The following is an 18,392-nucleotide window of genomic DNA, read 5'->3' as shown; positions in this document are numbered from 1 at the left end:
TTCTCGGCTCTGAATTTAGGATGCATAGTCCGGACCAGACGGTCAACGCTGTCGAATAAACTGTCGGGCCAACTTGCGCCGCCCAACTTGGCCAACTCGCTCTTAAACTCGGAGAAACTGCTGCATTCTAATCGCTTAGCAATGATAAATTCGGCCAGAGTCTTCTCGGAAATGCCCAAGTGATTCTGAAGCTCGGAGGTAACCTTTGACACGAGCGACAGAAGCTCGAGCTCGGCGAAGTCGTCATCCATTATGTCGATGCTACTGAGAAGAATGGGAAATTGTCGAGTCGGGGAGCGTCGTAGACAAACGTTAGCGCAAGCCTCGAGAGGTAGACACGAGCAACAATTCAGTATATTGTTCGCATTTCATGTCGTTATAAGCATTCCGGTGGTGAGTCACTGGTATATTACATGTATATTACATGTAGTAGGTATGTTATCGTCGCGTTCTACCGCTTTGTCAATGTTATATTCGGAAGGCAAAAAGTTATGGAAGGCTACAAGCTCGAACCAGGCCAAAGATACGCGCCACGCCTTACCTACCTGTGGCTGATACATACCCGGGTCCCGGGCACTGTATCTCCATAAGTACCTAGGTACCTAACATCCCTGCCCTGCGAAACCTTAATCTGATTACCTAATTCTACGGATTACCTAACATTAGGAGATTAGCTACCTAAGGTAGGTACCTAGGTATATATTCCGTAGATACGTATAAAATAGCCAGTGTAATAACGCACTGTATTTTACTATCTTCATATCTCTGATCTACTCCGTATTCTTACAACTACAATCACGACTCCTAATCGAAATCATATCTACCACCTAATGTAAGACATATTCACAAAGTCGGAAATCTATGAATACTACTATTGGTAGTCATACCTAATGAGGAAATATGTTTGGTTCGGAGACTATCCGATTGACTGCTTGCACTACCCCAAGCCAAATTCTTCCAAGTCTCATGCTCAACATCACTTATAACTATAGGCCAGCTTGCTGACCGTCGCCGTCTTCTTACTCGTCGGTGTACCTCTCTCGTCGCTCATCAAATTCTACCTTATCGTTCCCCTGGCTAGTAAGAAGAGCTCATGGCGTATCCGAATGAGGTGATCCTGCTGACGCTCCACTATGCTGCGCTATACATATGCACTTTGGACGTTACCCTACCCGGATTAAGACGAGTGACTCAGTCGGTGAAAGAACTGCAACCCACCTTAGATGTAGGTGTCGAATAGCTGAGGTAGGCGTAGGCGCCGGCATACCGGTGTAGATCTGCTTTGCTGGGTATATATCGAAGCCCGTGGCAAGGGTAGTCTGATCAGAATAGCTTCAGGCAATTAAGATTAATTTTTCCCCCTCTTGGCAGGGGTCCTTTCTGAACTAGGCTCCGAGCCTATCCTAGCTGTAGTTATCGCCGAGCACGCAATCTACCTACCCAGATAGGTTGGTATTGTACCGAGTATTAATTACCCGAATAACAGGTTGACTCTTCTCAATGTTCGTGTTGATTAATTGAGTGTTTATCGCGACTCATCATATCTAGATGCTGAAGCTTGAGTCTCTACCATGAAAAGCCATGGATCAAGTCATCTTCAAAGACTATGGTTGGGACGCGGTTCCTTTCCGCTCTCAATCACTTTTTACTTCGAAGAGCACCTATGAAAAGAATACGTACGTTCTCCCCGGATAAGTAAGAGGATAAAACCCCAATGACTGACCCCTCTAGTGCTTCGGATCTTCAATGGGTTCACAGCCTTTCTCATTTTGCCAAAGCTGGCTACCTACAACTTACTATCGTCGTTGCGTCCTTCTTTGTCATTATCAGATATTTACTTCACCGCCCCTACTCGAAGGTTTCCAAACCTGAAGGGAATGTCCATGGAATATCATTACCGTTTGAGTTATCCGGCCAGATCTTTCGAGCTGCTTCTCTGGCCTTTACGATTGTTGCCGCTACCCAGAATGCAGGCCGATGGACTGACGTTACCGCCTTGGCCTATGCCTTCATTCTTGGGATTTTGCGACTGATCAATGATTTAGAGTGGAGACATGTTGCCCTCCACCACGTTAATGTCGTCCTTACTGGTTCTCTATTCATCCTTGCTGTAGAGGAACTTCTCCCGTATATCGATACGGATTTCTCTAAGAGCATCAGCCCAATAGTAATCTGTAGTGTATCAACTTTGACTGCTGCTGTTTTGGTAGCTCTTGTTACACCAAGAGAATGGATACCGCCATCGTTGAGTCTCGATTTTTATGAGGAAATGCCAATTAAAGAACCCTCTCCCGAAGAGACCTGCAGCTGGCTAGAGTACTTCGTAACGTACGAATGGCTTACGCCTCTCATGCTCAGGGGTATGCGTCGACAGGTGACTCTAGACGAGCTTCCTACACTCCCATGGTATGACGACCCGAAGCTTCTCCTTTCTAGGATTAAGGAGGCACGCCGAAAAGGCAAGTCCACGCTCTGGACTCTGGCATACTTCCTACCTAAGGAACTTGCCGCTATGAGCACCTGGGTTGCGTTGGCTTTCCTTCTCGAGCTCATAGCCCCATACGCTATGTATAAACTGCTTGGCTTCCTTACCAACCCCGAGAAGTCCCCATTTCGACCCTGGGTTTGGCTGATACTCCTGTTTGTTGGTCCACTGTCACGTTCCGTGTGCTATCAGCAATACATCTTCACGTCAACTCGTTTAGCTGTACGCGTCAGAACTGCATTGACGCAAGAGTTGTACTATAAAGCAATGGATTCAATGGAATTAGACGACGATGTGTTTGCTGAGATTGCTACCGTGGGCCAAGGTGAAACAATTAAGCAGGGTACTACTTCGACAGGACGTTTGGCAAACCTCATGGGTGCTGATATAGAATCCATTATAAGAGCTCGAGATGTCGTCCTAGTAGCCTGCGGAGTATCGGTTGGGTCAATCGTAGCTCTCTGGGGACTGTATAAATTGCTAGACTGGTCAGCCCTCGTTGGCATTGTTGTAATGATATTTCTATCACCGCTCCCGCTTCTAATCGGTCGGCGTATGGTAGGTATCCAACATGACATGAAGAGAATACAAGACTCGAGAATTTCAGCCATTTCAGAGTACCTTGCCTCAATTAAAGCGATCAAATATTTCTCTTGGGAAGACGCTATTATCAACCGGGTCAACGAGATTAGGTTCGATGAGCAAAAGAAGATATGGTCCTTGAATATGCTGTAAGTCGGGCCTCTCCTGATACTACTCTCAGACGTACTGATGGTCGAATGTTAGTTACATCGCCCTAAATCAGCTTACTGAAGCTATCCCTAACCTATCACTGGTTCTCATATTTGCCTTGCAGGTACTAGCACGCAAAGAGCCCCTGACGGCAGATGTCGCTTTTACAGCAATAACATTAGTCCGGACGCTGCGCCGAAACCTGTCGCAAGCATCTCAAATGTCACGAGGCATCACCGCTGCAAGCGTCTCTATCAAACGTCTAGATCGTTACTTCAATAACACCACACCCTTGCGTTATCATCCAGTTGGCCCGCTTCATATCAGCAATGCTACTTTCAGGCGCAATAAGAATGCATCGTTTGCTTTGAAAGATATCTCTATCGATTTTGTCGAAGGTGGGTTAAATGTAGTAACGGGCCCGAGCGGAAGTGGGAAGTCAACACTCCTCATGTCGATCCTGGGCGAGACCATTCTTGAGAGCGGCGAAATCACATGCCCTAAGGATATCGCCTACGCGTCTCAGAGTCCTTGGCTGCAGAACGAGACGATTCGCGAGAACATTCTCTTCAACAGCTCCTTCGAGCAGGTACGATATGACCGGGTGATAAACGCCTGTGGCCTTCCGATCGACTTTAACGAGTTCCCGGAACGAGACGGTACTGAAGTCGGCGAGAACGGGGCCTCCCTATCCGGAGGTCAAAAGTCCCGAGTTGCTCTCGCACGAGCACTATACTCAAAAGCCTCCGTGATCTTACTTGACGACGTATTTTCCGCTTTAGATTCTAAGACTTCGGCATTGTTGTGGGAAGAAGCTTTCTGCGGAGATCTACGTGAGTACATTTTATTAGATTTGTATAGAATCCACTTCAACCTCATTTCCAAACGCAGGCCACCCTACCAAGAATATTTGGGTGTTGTCGGCATATTATAAAATCCCAAAATTCATTCTAGTCTGAGCTCTTCTAACCATCGAAATTGCAGTCAAAGGAAGAACGGTAGTGCTTGTTACCCAAATGCCCTGGATTGCGCCTCAGGCGGACCTCTCAATAACTTTAGAAAATGGCTCGGTCAAGAATATCGAACAGAATCTTGGCGTCGTTCGGAAATCCGTGACGCTCAATTCAACGAATCTTGATGATGGGAATATCGATGTGACCGCAGAAACGGCTACTTCCAACGGAGTCGAAGGCAACGGAAAGAAGTCGAACGGTGACATAAAGAGCTCTCAAGATAGAAACCTGGACGAAGTAACGCAGGAGGCCATGAAGACTGGGCAGACAGCTCGTCTACAATGTGAGTATTACCATCGACCATCTATATATTCCTCCAGCGGTGAAAATGAACTAACGAGCATATCCTTTAAGTCTTTCAATACATGCGGCTCTTTGGTAACCCATTCTACGCTATACTCGCCATAATAATGAGTACCCTTTCTACCGCCACGTTTGTGGGAACGGGGCTGTGGATTGCGGTCTGGGTTGACGCGTATGGGAGAGACGACGCATACGACATTGGATTCTATCTTGGCATCTACGCGTTATGGAGTCTTGCAGACGCCGTTTTCAACGGGTTAACCTACATCGCATATGAGAACGGCGGTTGGTATGCCGCGCGGACGCTGCACTCTACATTTATAAAGGCTACGATGAGTGTTCCCCTTTCCTGGTATAAGGCAACGCCTGTTGGTCGAGTTGTTAACCGGTTCTCTCGGGACATGGACTCCATCGATACAACGTTGGCCGGTAGTAAGTCAATCTTCGTCGGCCCCTATTTACCTCTCAGTCCGTTATCGCAGCATTAGCACTGCATATGCAATCACTCTAGTATCCCGCAAATCATACATCTATACTGCTACTGTGGCAATCCCTCCTTTGGAAGCTAATTATTTTTGAACATAGTGCTCCGATTATGTGTCGAGATGGTCACACGGCTCGGCTTCCAAATTGCAGCCGTCGGTTCCGTGCTTCCCATCTTCATGTTACCCGCCGCCGCCTGTTGCGCCGTTGGGATTGCCGCAGGAGAAATGTACACAAGAACTTCTGTAGCGATCAAGCGGCTGGTAGCATCTTCACAATCGCCTCTGTTCGCCCAGTTTGCCGACAGTCTAGCTGGTCTCGCCGTGATCCGCGCTCGCGCAAACATGCCCCAGATCTTCGGTGATCAACTAGCAGACAAGTTACGGGTGTTCGAGAAAGCTTGCGAAGCCCAGTACAATTGTAACCGATGGGTGGCGCTTAAGGTCGATATGGCGACCACCCTGGTCACAGTCGCCGCGGGTGCTATTGCTGTATCCCAAGCAGGTCTTGTAGCAGCTGGACTTGTCGGCTTTTCGTTAACAAATGCGACGGTAAGGCAGTTCTTGACTTTGAGGTTTATCAGACTTGACTTGCTAATATAGAAACCAGACACTCAGCCAGCTTATCATATTCCTTGTGAGGTCAAGTAATGAGCTTGAAATCGAGCTGCAGAGTGTAAGTTAAGCTCGGGGGTGCCTTGAGGGACATATACTAACACCGTTATAGTTCCATCGAGTTCGAGAATACGCCGCTGTCAAACCCGAAGAGAACCCAGATGAATACTCCAACAATCCCGAATCCGTCTTGCCTGAGAACTGGCCGACCAGCGGACAGGTCGAGTTCCGTAATGTAACTATTAAATACGACGTAGATGGGCCGGAAATCTTGAAGAATATTAACCTCAAATTTGCCGCTGGCGAGCGAGTTGCTGTCGTCGGACGTACTGGGTCTGGAAAGAGCACTGTAAGTCTACCTAACACCCAAAATCTAAATGGCGGCGTATTAACTTAGGATCTACTCGAAGCTGGTTTTATCTTTACTGCGCTTCACGAATATCGTTTCGGGGCAAATACTCTTCGACGGTGTAGATATCACCAAGTTTCCACGCAGGAAGCTCCGAGAAGCACTCACAATCATCCCTCAAGAGGCAGTCCTGTTTAACGGAGACGTGAGATCCAATCTAAACCCAACAGGCAAGATTCCCCCAGAGACGCTAGAGAAAGCCCTCCAGTACTGCAGCGGGATCGCTTCTTTCCAATTCCATCAGAACGGAGAACAAGTGCAAAACGGCAACGGCCGTTCTAACGGAATGAATGGTACCTACTCTGACGAAGTGCCGAGTGACATAGGAATCACTCTTTCGACACCGGTGAAACCTAAAGGAGAGAATTTCTCTCACGGTCAGCGACAGGTACTCTCGCTCTGTAGGGCTTTGGTGCGCAAAAGCAAGCTGATGCTCTTAGATGAGGCGACTGCAAGCGTATGTGTTTTTACTTTGCCCCCTTTAACTCTTACCGTTAACTGCTTGCATTAACCGATATTCCTACCACAGATGGACTACGAGACCGACCAAGGAATCCAAGAGGTCCTGAGGAAAGAACTGAACGAGCACGGGAGGGATAGGACACTGGTCACCATCGCACATCGCCTGAAGACGATCATCGATTACGACCGCGTGGTAGTTATGAGCGCCGGCACAGCCGTTGAGTACGTGTTTTTCACTTCAAAATGAAATTAGAATATCAGCTAACCAATTATTCAGGGTTGGAAGCCCGAAAGAGCTCTACGAGGCCAAGGGACAATTTTACGACATGATGAAGCATAGCGGGGAGTTTGAGGATCTGGAGAAGTTCCTTACCGCCAAGGACTAAGACTTTTTTTTCTTTTTTTCTTTTTTTTTTTAAGTCAACACAGAATATAGAGATGGACATATATAAATTTGAATAGCTGCAACGCCGATAGATAAACGAATGGTATTAAATACAAGTTCTGGGTATAAATGTTATCTACCCCTTTCATTCCTATAGGATAACTTGGGGTGATTAGGTGAAGTCGAAGTGTGGCAACACGGGCTTCCGCGCTTAACAAGGGTTTTATAAAAGCCAAGCCGCTCTCTTCCGGTCTGACTTATTGTCGGTTTGATTTACGCCGGGAACTTCGGGCGCAACTTTTATACAGTCCACACCACTATTAATGACAAGGTTGCATCGGTGTGTAAGAGTCGAATTTGACTATCGAGACTCGATGAGCAACTTCAGGGCTTCCCCTCCCCTCCTTTACGCTTGTTGGGAAGAGTCAGGCCGCGATAAATCGGGTACAGTTAGTCTTAGACATAGACTCCCGACTATCGAAATTCTTGGGACCGGTACCTATCTCGACAGTTTCAAAAGACCAAATGAAGCGCGGTAAGTCATTCCGCTGCTGTATTTGATAAGCAATGTAACTTGCCGCTTTATACCGGCCCTATTGGCTCAAGTAATTCTATCATCGCCTATTTTAACAGTCTCAGATGAGACCTCGGGCAGAACCAGAACGATGTTGAGGTAAATATCTCAAAAAGGAGACGACGACGTTCATTCGTTTCTCTTCTTACGCAATCAATCTATATTCATCACATCGCATGCACAGCAACCACGAACCCGCAAGCCTAATCTTTCCTATATCTATTCTCCGTGCGATGGAAGCGGCTGGAAGCGGCCACCGTGTTACAACGGCGGACACCAACGTCGGCCGATCGCATTCTCCTATGTAGATTTGTCCACAGACCTGTCTCAGATTGTGTAACTGACCGCGCGACCTCACTCTGCGCTGAGCTATCTAAGCGAAGTCAAGTCGTATATGTTTATCAGGTGATTGGGTATACGACTCGCGCGTTTATATTGTAGATCTTGGACATTTTAGGCTCTTTGCACGAGACGCGTTAGATATTGCTGGAGATATCGAATTCATACCCTTTAAGAGAGGGTGTCGATTCATATCCTGACCGCACAGCACGCTAAGTTCGGTCACAAACTCGAACTTTTATTGCAACCTCCCGTCTGCTGTGAAACAGAGATTCTGCGGGTGGCCTCGATTCGGGCTAGTACAGGTTTTGACGGATGATTTTGGAAGGGATTTATGATCATATGATACAGTTGCGTCTGGGAGATAGCAAAGGTACCTACTTTGATCCATCTGCGAGTCCCAGACACTCGGCACGGTATTACGGAAACAGAGCACAAGCGAACAGAGGATTTCAGTGGTCAATGATTGTCTGATTCTAGCCTCTCACACAGAAGCCGCCCTAGCCCATGCTGCATGCAGCATGCAGCAAGAAAAAAAGGAAACCTAACTGAAGCGAGAGCCACCGTCCTATGCCGTACCCATTGCCGGATTGGATGAACTAAAAGTCCATCCCCATCTCATAATAGGGAACTATCTCTAATGGCAATTTACTGGACCTTCTTCAGATGAACATCGCTGGAAGACGGAGGTTAGTATCGGGTATGATCTCGGACAACATGTCCGCTTTGACTATGGTACTTACAAGATCAGGTCAGCATTGGGGGGAATGTGACCGGTGAAGCCTCTGAGAGATTCGTCAGCCCCGCGTTTCTTAAGAATTGCCCCGTGGGGGGGCCGAGAGGGGAACGAGCAGGGTGGAAATTGACAGTTTTGCAAATGAAAATTAGAGCAAGGGAGGGAACGGGAGGAGCTTACCTGGCTCCGTAGCCGAAGTCACTATAGTGATATAGGTCAGTCTAAATGCTAACTACTAGTTATGATGGGGGGTAATATCGTACCTGGTAATGTCAAGCGTTGCTTTTTCGCCGACCTTCATCTGGGGAACACCCTCATCCCAACCTAATATGCAATACGACATCAGTGTCTACATGCAAAAGAAACTGAAATCGAAGAGGATAGCGTACCCTTGATGACCTGACCAACGCCAATCTTGGTGACGAAGTCACCTCGGCCAACCGAAGAGTCGAATCTGGTCCATAGGTCAGTCGACTGTTATGAGCCTCCAGCTATCCTTGACGTCAATGCCAAGCCAGCATTCAAATATCTCAGGTAGCGGGGCATTGAAACATTGGTACACTGCTGAACTCACTGGGTGCCCTTGTTATTCGGCTTGGAGGTGTCCTTGAGCCAGCCAGTGTATTCGATAGTAACAGTCTGGCCGGGAACAGGTTGAGCCCCGGTGCCCTCCTGAATGACAGTCTTTGTGACGCCCATGGTGATGTGGTTGAATTTGTGGTTGGAAAAGAAAATGTGTTTGAGATTTTTTCTTCTCCTTTCTTTTTTTCGTCAATTGCTCTGGTGAGTTGACGAAGCTACGATAGAACTGTTTTAGCGTTTTTTATCACTGCGGAGAAAAGCAGACGTGGGTACCCAAGAGGCTCAAGAATTACCTAAGGTAGTGGTAATAGTTATGAGTTAGGGTATTTATAGTGGGTAGAAGGGGGTAGAAGAATAGGAGGGGCTCAAGGACGACCCTTACTCACCTTGGTATAGAGTATCCAGGTAGACCACAAATAAATAAGAGTTGACTTGAATGGACTACGTCAAACAGGAAAAACTCGGGGGGTGGTGAGAGAGGAGGCAGTCCACCTTAAATAGTGAAAACTGGGGAGGACGAAGACGAGTATTTTTCGAGCGCCTGAGTCTCATGGATGAAGCACGTAATAGGGCCCATCAAGTACCTTAATAGGGCGTCAATATACATAATGTACTTAATGTAAGTAGTAGTATACGTACATGTACCTGGTACCTCTTACATGTATGGAAGCTAGCGTTATTGCATAAGGTTGTTACCCTGTCCCTCACCAAAATATGTAGGTCTTTACAATTGAAAGTCTCCAGCTTCCATTACTTCTAAGCTGTAAATAGTAGGTAGGTGCAAGGTGCAAGGTGGATGCTTAATGGGATGTTGGTGTAGGTTCCATGCCAGTTGCCAGTTGCCAGGTACCCGATCTACAACAACGTATGACAGACAGGAACAAACCCGAACATGCGGGCGAATAAGGTTTCCCCAAGATGTGAGTTTGTCCCCCTTTTAATGAATTCTTTCCGACAAGGCAGCAAGGCACACAGAAAGGTCTAACTTGATGGAATGTCACAAAGTACCTGGGTACATACATGTACGCATGCATACATGTTGTGATGGAACCTTACGTCAATCAACATGACAACCGCACAATACATTGACATATCCTTCATACGGAAAGCTGCTTGCGTGTATGAACTTCTCATTTTATCTCATACATTTTCATAAGCAATAGCAATAGCACCGAATTTAGCTGGAACTGTTCTAGGTGCTGAACACTGCCTCCTATCTACTTCATACATGCAGCTACTTTATAACTAGTAAGTAGGTATATGCAAGTATAGAAACTATTTGTTCTTGCACCTGCTAGAGCACACTAATCTCATTGCTACCCAACATATCTAGATGCTAGCTACCTGTTACTAATGTACATATCGCGCCTATTAAAAAATTGTGCTCGTCTGGGTTAGCAACACTATATATCTCAGATAGGCAGTCATATCGTGTGTGTTATATCGGACATAGTGTATATCAGGTAGTTTTATAGCTTCTATTTTTTCGTCAACAATACGGCATGCACAGCTACGTACTTAGACGGAAAGTCCGAAGAGAAAAGTACGGAATTGACCGACATAATGGCGGTAGTGCCTTCTGTTGTGTACGAATTCCGCACTGGAATACCTAAAATAGTCGAGGAAAGAACTTGTTGAAGATCTTTTGGGGTTTCGTGCTAGGGTTTCGTGCGGGGCTATCCGTGGGGTTGGTCGGCGTGCGGTCGATCGCTTTATGATAGATCCTTGCAGGGCACTTGCATTCTCCCACCTTTCCTTCTACCTTCTTTCTTATACGCTCTGCCAGTTGGGTCTATCTGCACGTTCTACACGCCCTACCAGTCTACACGTTCTATAGCGTATCTCATGTTGTAAGATACCCGAACCGTCTCGTCTAATGCCCGCATCTGGCGACCCTGCAGCTTCCAGCATCTCCTAGCTCGGCTAGGGTCCATACACGGATCCATACATGGGATGAGAACTGCCAGGCTGTCAGGCTGTACAATATGCGACGCTTCTGACTTGTTCGCTGGAGTAGGATCCCTCGGTGTGGCGACGATCGCAGCTTGCAGTCGCCGTGTTGCTTTGCTTGGGAACTCTGACGTTTTCAATACGCCTCCTTTCCTGTCTCTTGGAACTGGGACAGAATAGACGTGCTTGGTTTCGTCGCAATTCGCGGTTTGGGCTCGTGCTGGATCAGCTGATAACTTCTTCTGCAGCCTCTTGTGTTACTATGGCCCGCCAGCCGCTTTGCAAGGCACCTTGAGGCACTCTGAGGCACCCTGCGACCCTTCTGGCAAGCTGAAGGTCAACGTTACCGCCACTCCTCCACCTCCATCTGGCATATGCAACGCGGCCTCGGCCTACTACCTACTATCAAGATAAGGAGGTTGAGCTAATCTATCTCTACCTCGGGATATGAAGGCATCGTCCAGAGTAGATCAGTAGATGCAGGAGGGGTCCTTCGTCTCATTCCCTCTTGCTTGTGCGAATGCAACAAGACGTCAGTCTTCAGCTATACGTTTACCCTGCTTCTACCAATACCAAGCGATGGGAAAGGCGGGCGATCTGCAGGTGCATCCTAGCCGGTAATGGCGTCCCCCAACACGCTTTCGGATAGGTTTACAATATCTCTCGGCGTGATTGGACCTGTCGTCCATGTGCGCATGTGCGATATGGCATGGCCCGCCAGGAGAGCTACCAAGATCTACGCGGGGGACACTGCCCCTGCGAATGAATCCTTCGAAGGGTCCTGCATGTTCCATAGCACATGACTGACGCAAACGTCTGACAGGGAGTCGCAACAAGCGATACGGAACTGCATTTTCACCCGGTTATCCGTCCACCTACCCACTCGCGCCGCGGTTGTTATAGGTTCTACCAAGGAATTTTTGTATCTATTTCGCGCATAGTCAACTTGACCGCCTCCAAGACGCTGGGACTATGTACTGGGGCCTGTTGTTTCGGCGACGGAAAACGTTCCGCCCGTTCTCTTTTATGATATCAATTGCCGATCCAGGACCCATGGCTGGGGCAGCGAATAAGATGATGCGACTGATGCAAGGGATATAGGCATTCTGTCACATCTCAATCTGCTTGACATTCTCTGTACTACCATCCCACAACTCGCGGGGCGACGATTGAGAGGGTAAAAAGAAAGGTAAAACGAGGAAAACGTAGAAGCACTCTGCGAGAAACCGACACGATCACTCATCACCAGACCAACGCTGCACTGTAGAAGGACGCCACTGAATCGATTACCCGAAAGGGTCTTCGCTTCACAACAGTTACGTCACTGGGAAAAAGACACCGACGACCTTCTGACATCACCGACCCTCAGGCTCTCCTTGAACCCGTGCACGAATGCTACCCGGGAACCCCATTAGACGACGGATGCATAGAGCGAATAGCTTCCCATCATTACGCCACTCATCTTAGTAGGTGTATGCATTAAGCCATCGACTCAACTATATGTTTGCTAAGACCATGTGAAGGTCTTTCTATGTAGGTAATCAAAACAGGAGAGATCCAGGGTAACCTCCTAAGTGAGATCAGCTTGACGCAGCTACGCGAAATCTTAAACAAGACCAGGGGTGACGCGGCTCTAACCTTTATCACCACTATATGTAAGTCTCGGTTGTGTGCATGTACGACAACACCCCCAACGTAAGGGGAGCATGCAAGTTAGGGCGGAATCTAGATCGTAGCCCTTGACGGCGCCCTCAGACTCCCATCCTACCCAAGTAGACGTTTGAATCAACACCGGGGACTGGTCCCCGGATACAGCCGTATATTGGGCAATCCGCTGACGAATGATGTCATAGGCGAAATGATATATCTTCCATCAGACTTTAAGCCTTTCTCTATCAACATATGCTGAGCTAGAAAAAACAGGCTACGACGATAACCGGCAGCTACTCCGCTTCCAGCGATCATTGGCCGGAATAGCAGGCGTACTTCCCGATTCGCACCAAAGATGATTCTCGAAGGAGCTCATGTTAAATTAACCTAGTCGGCCGGAATAGGTGACTCACTCATGCATTGTGGTTAACGGTAGGATGCATTGCTGAGAGATCGATCACAGCCCTCGATATTAGTCTGAGAATCTAGTACGCCTTACTTCTACTAGTGCGCTGGTTAAGAGCTGCATACAGGCCTAAAGGGGGGGCATATATGCGATGGCTAGCTTTACGCCGTCATTGGAGCAACCCTCAGGCCGTACGAATCCCTCTTGGTTTACATACGGTATGCTTCTTAAGACATGGACAATTATAGAACTTCAATTCGAGAACTAAGCCTCGATTCATGCCTATTCGACCCCTTAGGCGTCTAGATCACAAGCTCCCATACGTCATAAGAAGATCGGCTGTGATTCTAGTGACGCCATACCAAAGACATTAGCAACGAACTCTACTTCGCCCTATCTAAGGAACGAGTATGGTGTGGATAGGGTTCCGGTAAACTCTAGCATGTATCCCATCTAGACCGCGGATTAGCGCTCCTCGGGTAGTTTGAAAGGTAACTGATATCTTGTACATAGGGCATGATTACACGGGAGCTCCAGGTCGATGGCCATGTCTAGGTATCAAGTACGGTCAATATGACAATGTTGCTTGGACGGTATACTGTACTTGTTTTGGGGGAGGGGGCCCCTGTTGATTATGCGTAGAAGGGTTCAAGATGTCCCGAAGATAAGTCATGGCACTGCTGTAGTAATGGGTGATTACGCAGTACGCCCAAGAGCTGCACAACGGAGAGAAGCAGCAGCCCTGCCCGAGCATCAAACCTATCATTTACTGCGATGGAAGTTTGTTGTAACAACGATAACTAGTATTGCCACCTATAGTAATGAGCCGATAGATAACAGTCTGTCATGCGTAAACGCTATTGCCGTTGGGATATTTTTACTTTGTACGGGTCAGAAATCAAGAATGAACAAACAACAAGCTCCCCCAATGATTGCGAGGATGATAGTTTCTACCGTTCTGCACAAACCGTATATGATATGAACTGTTCTTTTTCGTACAAGAAGGAGAAGAAGAAGAGCACCGGATTATTGCAAACTCGCCATTGAAACTTGTTTATCCCTATGAGTTTTTGTACACTTAAGCCTTAACTTGGCTACGATTCCCTCGCACGTACTGGGCCACAGCCCAGATTTGGCCACGTCATTACATACAACGCTACACTATCTTCTAGACATAGAAATACATTTATTCGTATTGTCTATTGCCGTGTGGTAGGCCCATTTTAATTTCTTGGGCCGTGGTCTTGGATTTGGCGGCACGGAACTAGGAGGTAGTTATTCTCGATTATACGCCAATTCATAAGGCCAGAAATTATTTCATTTGATGCTACTGGTTATTGCCTTACAATGCTATAGGAATAGGCCGTTGAGACCCTAGGACATGCCGCCTAGAGTTTCATATTTGTTCCTTATTGTCAGCGTAGTCCATTCAAATAGTCTCACGATAGCTTCACAAAGGCCGACAACCCCATCGGTGGCGTGGGAAAGAATTGATCATTGTTCTATTACTCTGTTTTCATCGATTTTGCAACAACTACTCATGTAGCTGAACACAGTTTACAGTGCCCCTAGGTAAGAATGGGCTGGGCAAAGACGCCAAAGTGCCTAACCTTAGGTAGATGATCACGAAAGCAACCGATATGTCCCTGGCCTGATTGGATACCTGGGAATATTAGTTAAAGAGATAATCCGCTCTCCATCTATATAATATGGAATTTGTATCCTTAACTGGGCGAATTGATATGTACTTGGCTTGAAATATACTTGACTCTCCCTTATTTATTACTTTTGGTTTGGGGATGATTATAGAGGTACACGTACGTGTGAATTGATTAATGTCAAGTCTAGGCAATTATAATCTATTATAACACATACAACGAGAGCGCAAACGGAATGATTGTCGGAGTTGAATTAATACGTTCTATTACTAAGGTAGGATTATATAGCGATTTTGTTTAAGAGTATATTTAATAGATATCGTATGTCGTTAGATATATGAACCTTTGTATTTGCCCCCAACACATGACTCGCTATTTATGACAGCATGTTATAGATGATATTAATAGCAGCATCTGAACATTACCCAAGGCTATTCCAAGATGCCAACTTCGGGCGCCGTGCCGTAACGGTACGCCTCTAGGGAAGTATGACTTTTTTGGCCTTATGTGTTGGAACCTTGGCTGACTACGTGCCCTTGTTTTGATAGACATTGGGGGAGAAAGATAAAAAGGAGAAAAAAAAAAAAAAACTGACAGCAACAGCGACAACAAAACTAAGTAGAGGACTACCTAATCTAGTACTAAACTAGGCATGCCGAAGTAACCGTAATCCGGCCTGTTGTTAGAGTGTCGGCGATGCAGACATTAGGGTTCAATAAATGGTGTATGTAATGGGGGCCTGCCCTGCATGCGCCAACTCCCAACTCCATGTAAGCGTAAGATTGCGATTCGGCCTAGTCAGGAACCAGAGCGGTGCTAATGTAGTAGCTGCAGCAAACTAACGCACTGGATGACTGGATGATGGCGCCTCTCGTCTTATTTATCCGCGTAAGCTGCAAAGCCCAATAGCTTAGAAGTACGACCAAAGGTACGACGCCATTTGTCAAGTATATACCTCTCACCTTCTTTATATAAGTCTACCAAGTATAAAATATATCGGTGAAATACGAACGGGTTCGCCTTACTGCAGCGGCTACTTACAGAAACAAAATGCTTCCCTTAAAAAAAAATCTCCGTCAGACGGCATCTTGTCGATCTTGTATAAGCCATAAGCCCACGAAGATCTTGTAGAAGTTTAAAACTCTGTACCTGGCCTAGGCACGGAAGATCGGCTATTTTAGCTATGTATCTAGTAAGAAGCCACGGTTAGATCTTCATAGGGCTTTTCGATAGTCAGGAACGAGATCCAAACAAATCCTACGAACCATCTCGAATTAATAAAATCAATATATTGAATAAAAATTTCCGCTCGGAGGATTGAAAGCCACGAGAACCCCAACTGCATGGTAGACACACGAGACGCAGGTACACACACACATACGCACATACGGACATTGTGCCGCGCGGGCAGGCGGGCAATAGGTACATAGGATAGCGCCTTACGCCACGCCCAAGTATTAAATCATTGGTGAGAAGATTCGAGCTTCCGGATCTGGGCCTCGGACTGTAGTTTATTTGCTGCCGGGGCCATATATTGTAAACAACGCCAGCGGCGTTTCTGTAGCGCCTACTTCCTCCGTTCTTACGTATGAAAACGTTGGCGTTTGTTACTTACTAACTAAGTATTGTACGTATACCTACCGCCTCATTACATAGTAGCTGTTAGTGGGATTGATCGTAAGAGATCCGATTTATCTACGATTTGAGTCAATAAGTTTCACAGATTTGCGCTGCTTGTTGCCCACGGGCCACAAATCACGATCTACTACACACGGTCCACGGATGTCTAAGCGAGTTGGAACCAGATGTTTCTCGTGTTCAGACCATGGGTTTGGACGGAAAATAAACATGGGTGATTTACACTATGGAGTACATAGGGGGGGGTGGGTGGTCTTAACCATAAGTAGGCCGTAACCTAGTAGGCTTGGGTGGGATGGGATGGACAAATAGGTACGCAGAGCGGAAACTCACAAGACGAGATACCAAATTTGTATTCCCACCGTAGCTGTGCTACAGCTACACATAGAGTCCTATGTCCGTCGGGCTGTGCTGTGCCTATGGACAGCGACCAATGCGTACACGACCTGTCCCGTTTCGGCTGGAGAGTAGACCTGAATCTGACATTGCTCTGATTTTGAAGCAATCGATGTAACAGGAGGGGGGAACTATTGTCAGCAACGGATACCGAGAGAGTGTGTGAGCGGAAGAGAGGTAACTGCTGTGCGCAGCTCTCCCGAAACAATTGACTTTCCAGAAGTTTTGAATCCTAAACAGCGACGAGTCCTAAACCCGGGGATCTGGTTTTGCTCAACTCTATGGCTTTTAAGGCCTTAAGGCTGGTCATCCGAAGCCGAAAAGCAAAAGAAAAGAAATACCTAGGATTGACACTGCCGCAATATTGTAGATAATCTAGGTAGTCATTGTCTGTGAAACGATATATATATTATGAAGAATAATCCGCCCCTCGAAGGATGCCATCGCATGTATATACACTGATACATACTACCTGTATGAGGTAGGTACTTGGGATCTTCTGTTAACTAGCACGTTTTAATCCGATGAAACGGGTTCATCGTTGACTTACTACAACAAGAATCCCTTCAATCCGACGGGGCCAACGCCTAGGTACTGTAATCAATCCCATCTTTCTCTCATCCTCGTTTCACAACTGACGTTGATTTGATCGTACCCAAAACTACAACACACCGCACCGACTAACAATTGTACACCTTCGCCGGACTGGCTGTCGATTTTTAATTTACTTGTCCGATGTTGGACGCCCGGTGAGAAAGCAAGCAAGCAATGGGTATTATCGCAACGCCACGGTAAGTTATTAAATGATTGATTTTTCAATCCATCCATCCATCCATCCATCCCCCCATCCCCGCCAAGGTGGTGCGCGAGTCCAAGGAAATTAATAAATTGCTGGAGGTCGCAATAGGGCGCAGCAGGTTGGGAGCCAATTGGATCGAGTAACGTCCGCTATTTCTAGGACAGCCGGTCCAATTAGGGGTGCATGAACCGGACAGGGGTTAAATATGCACTAAGAACCTGATCTAATTACGCGTCAGTTAACAGGGAAGACTTGGTTTTCCTACCAATTACTGTAGTAGTCACCTTCCTTTTTGCGGGTAACTAGCGCCATCTTCCAAGTATTTCAAGATGGACCCGTAGGTACTCCATCTTAGACGCCCTAGTCCCCAAGACCTGCTGCCCCTCCAAATCACGCCAGTGCCATGTACATAGGGATGTATTATGTATCGACCTGCATTGTGCAGCAGCGCGGGCGGGAACCTTTTTACAGCACATGTGCCCTTGCTTTCATCCAGCCCGCCTCTGCACGTCGGTACGGACGTCGCAGCCTTGAGATTGTTATTGCATTAGGTGCATATATTTAATCTGTACTTATGTACGTCTTAGGAAGTCGGGAGTTGGACAGCGAGGGCCAAGTTGAAAATATATCCGCTGCTGCGCACGAGGCATTAGAATCGCCATCACCTAGCCATCGCCATCATATTTGTCGCACAACATTAGAAGATATGGAACAAAATCCTAAAGAAAAAAAAGAAAAAAGAAAAGGGGGAAAAGGGGCTCTATGTACTTAGAATTAC

General features: G+C 46.9%; 3 protein-coding genes across 3 annotated transcripts; 1 reads left to right on the top strand and 2 right to left on the bottom strand.

The window, feature by feature from the left end:
- Nucleotides 1-1,447: 1,447 nt before the first annotated feature.
- F5Y00DRAFT_226527 (P-loop containing nucleoside triphosphate hydrolase protein) lies at nucleotides 1,448-6,945 on the top strand. The gene is made up of 11 exons (XM_048006352.1): nucleotides 1,448-1,676; nucleotides 1,732-3,216; nucleotides 3,272-4,050; nucleotides 4,202-4,513; nucleotides 4,585-4,965; nucleotides 5,119-5,567; nucleotides 5,626-5,691; nucleotides 5,743-5,979; nucleotides 6,041-6,496; nucleotides 6,569-6,723; nucleotides 6,779-6,945. Exons 1-11 carry the CDS (start codon nucleotides 1,582-1,584, stop codon nucleotides 6,885-6,887), a joined length of 4,524 nt encoding a protein of 1,507 aa, XP_047868912.1. The 5' UTR covers nucleotides 1,448-1,581; the 3' UTR covers nucleotides 6,888-6,945.
- A 1,424-nt stretch (nucleotides 6,946-8,369) lies between these two features.
- On the bottom strand, nucleotides 8,370-9,556 carry F5Y00DRAFT_158213 (FK506-binding protein 1B). The gene is made up of 6 exons (XM_048004652.1): nucleotides 9,110-9,556; nucleotides 8,925-8,989; nucleotides 8,799-8,859; nucleotides 8,716-8,736; nucleotides 8,543-8,584; nucleotides 8,370-8,475 (listed from the first exon to the last, which is right to left on the bottom strand). Exons 1-6 carry the CDS (start codon nucleotides 9,232-9,234, stop codon nucleotides 8,448-8,450), a joined length of 342 nt encoding a protein of 113 aa, XP_047868911.1. The 5' UTR covers nucleotides 9,235-9,556; the 3' UTR covers nucleotides 8,370-8,447.
- A 1,375-nt stretch (nucleotides 9,557-10,931) lies between these two features.
- On the bottom strand, nucleotides 10,932-11,441 carry F5Y00DRAFT_258237 (uncharacterized protein; the record flags this gene model as incomplete). Its single annotated transcript, XM_048010672.1, has 2 exons — nucleotides 10,932-11,309; nucleotides 11,358-11,441. The coding sequence occupies 2 exons, from the start codon at nucleotides 11,439-11,441 to the stop codon at nucleotides 10,932-10,934; spliced, it is 462 nt and encodes a 153-aa protein (XP_047868910.1).
- Nucleotides 11,442-18,392: the final 6,951 nt, after the last annotated feature.

The sequence above is a fragment of the Daldinia vernicosa genome (genome assembly GCF_022497035.1).
Source record: "Daldinia vernicosa strain CBS 139.73 unplaced genomic scaffold F5Y00scaffold_5, whole genome shotgun sequence".
In the NCBI taxonomy this organism is placed as follows: domain Eukaryota; kingdom Fungi; phylum Ascomycota; class Sordariomycetes; order Xylariales; family Hypoxylaceae; genus Daldinia; species Daldinia vernicosa.
Note: the sequence above shows the minus strand (reverse complement) of the source record. Positions and strands in the feature narration are given on the sequence as shown.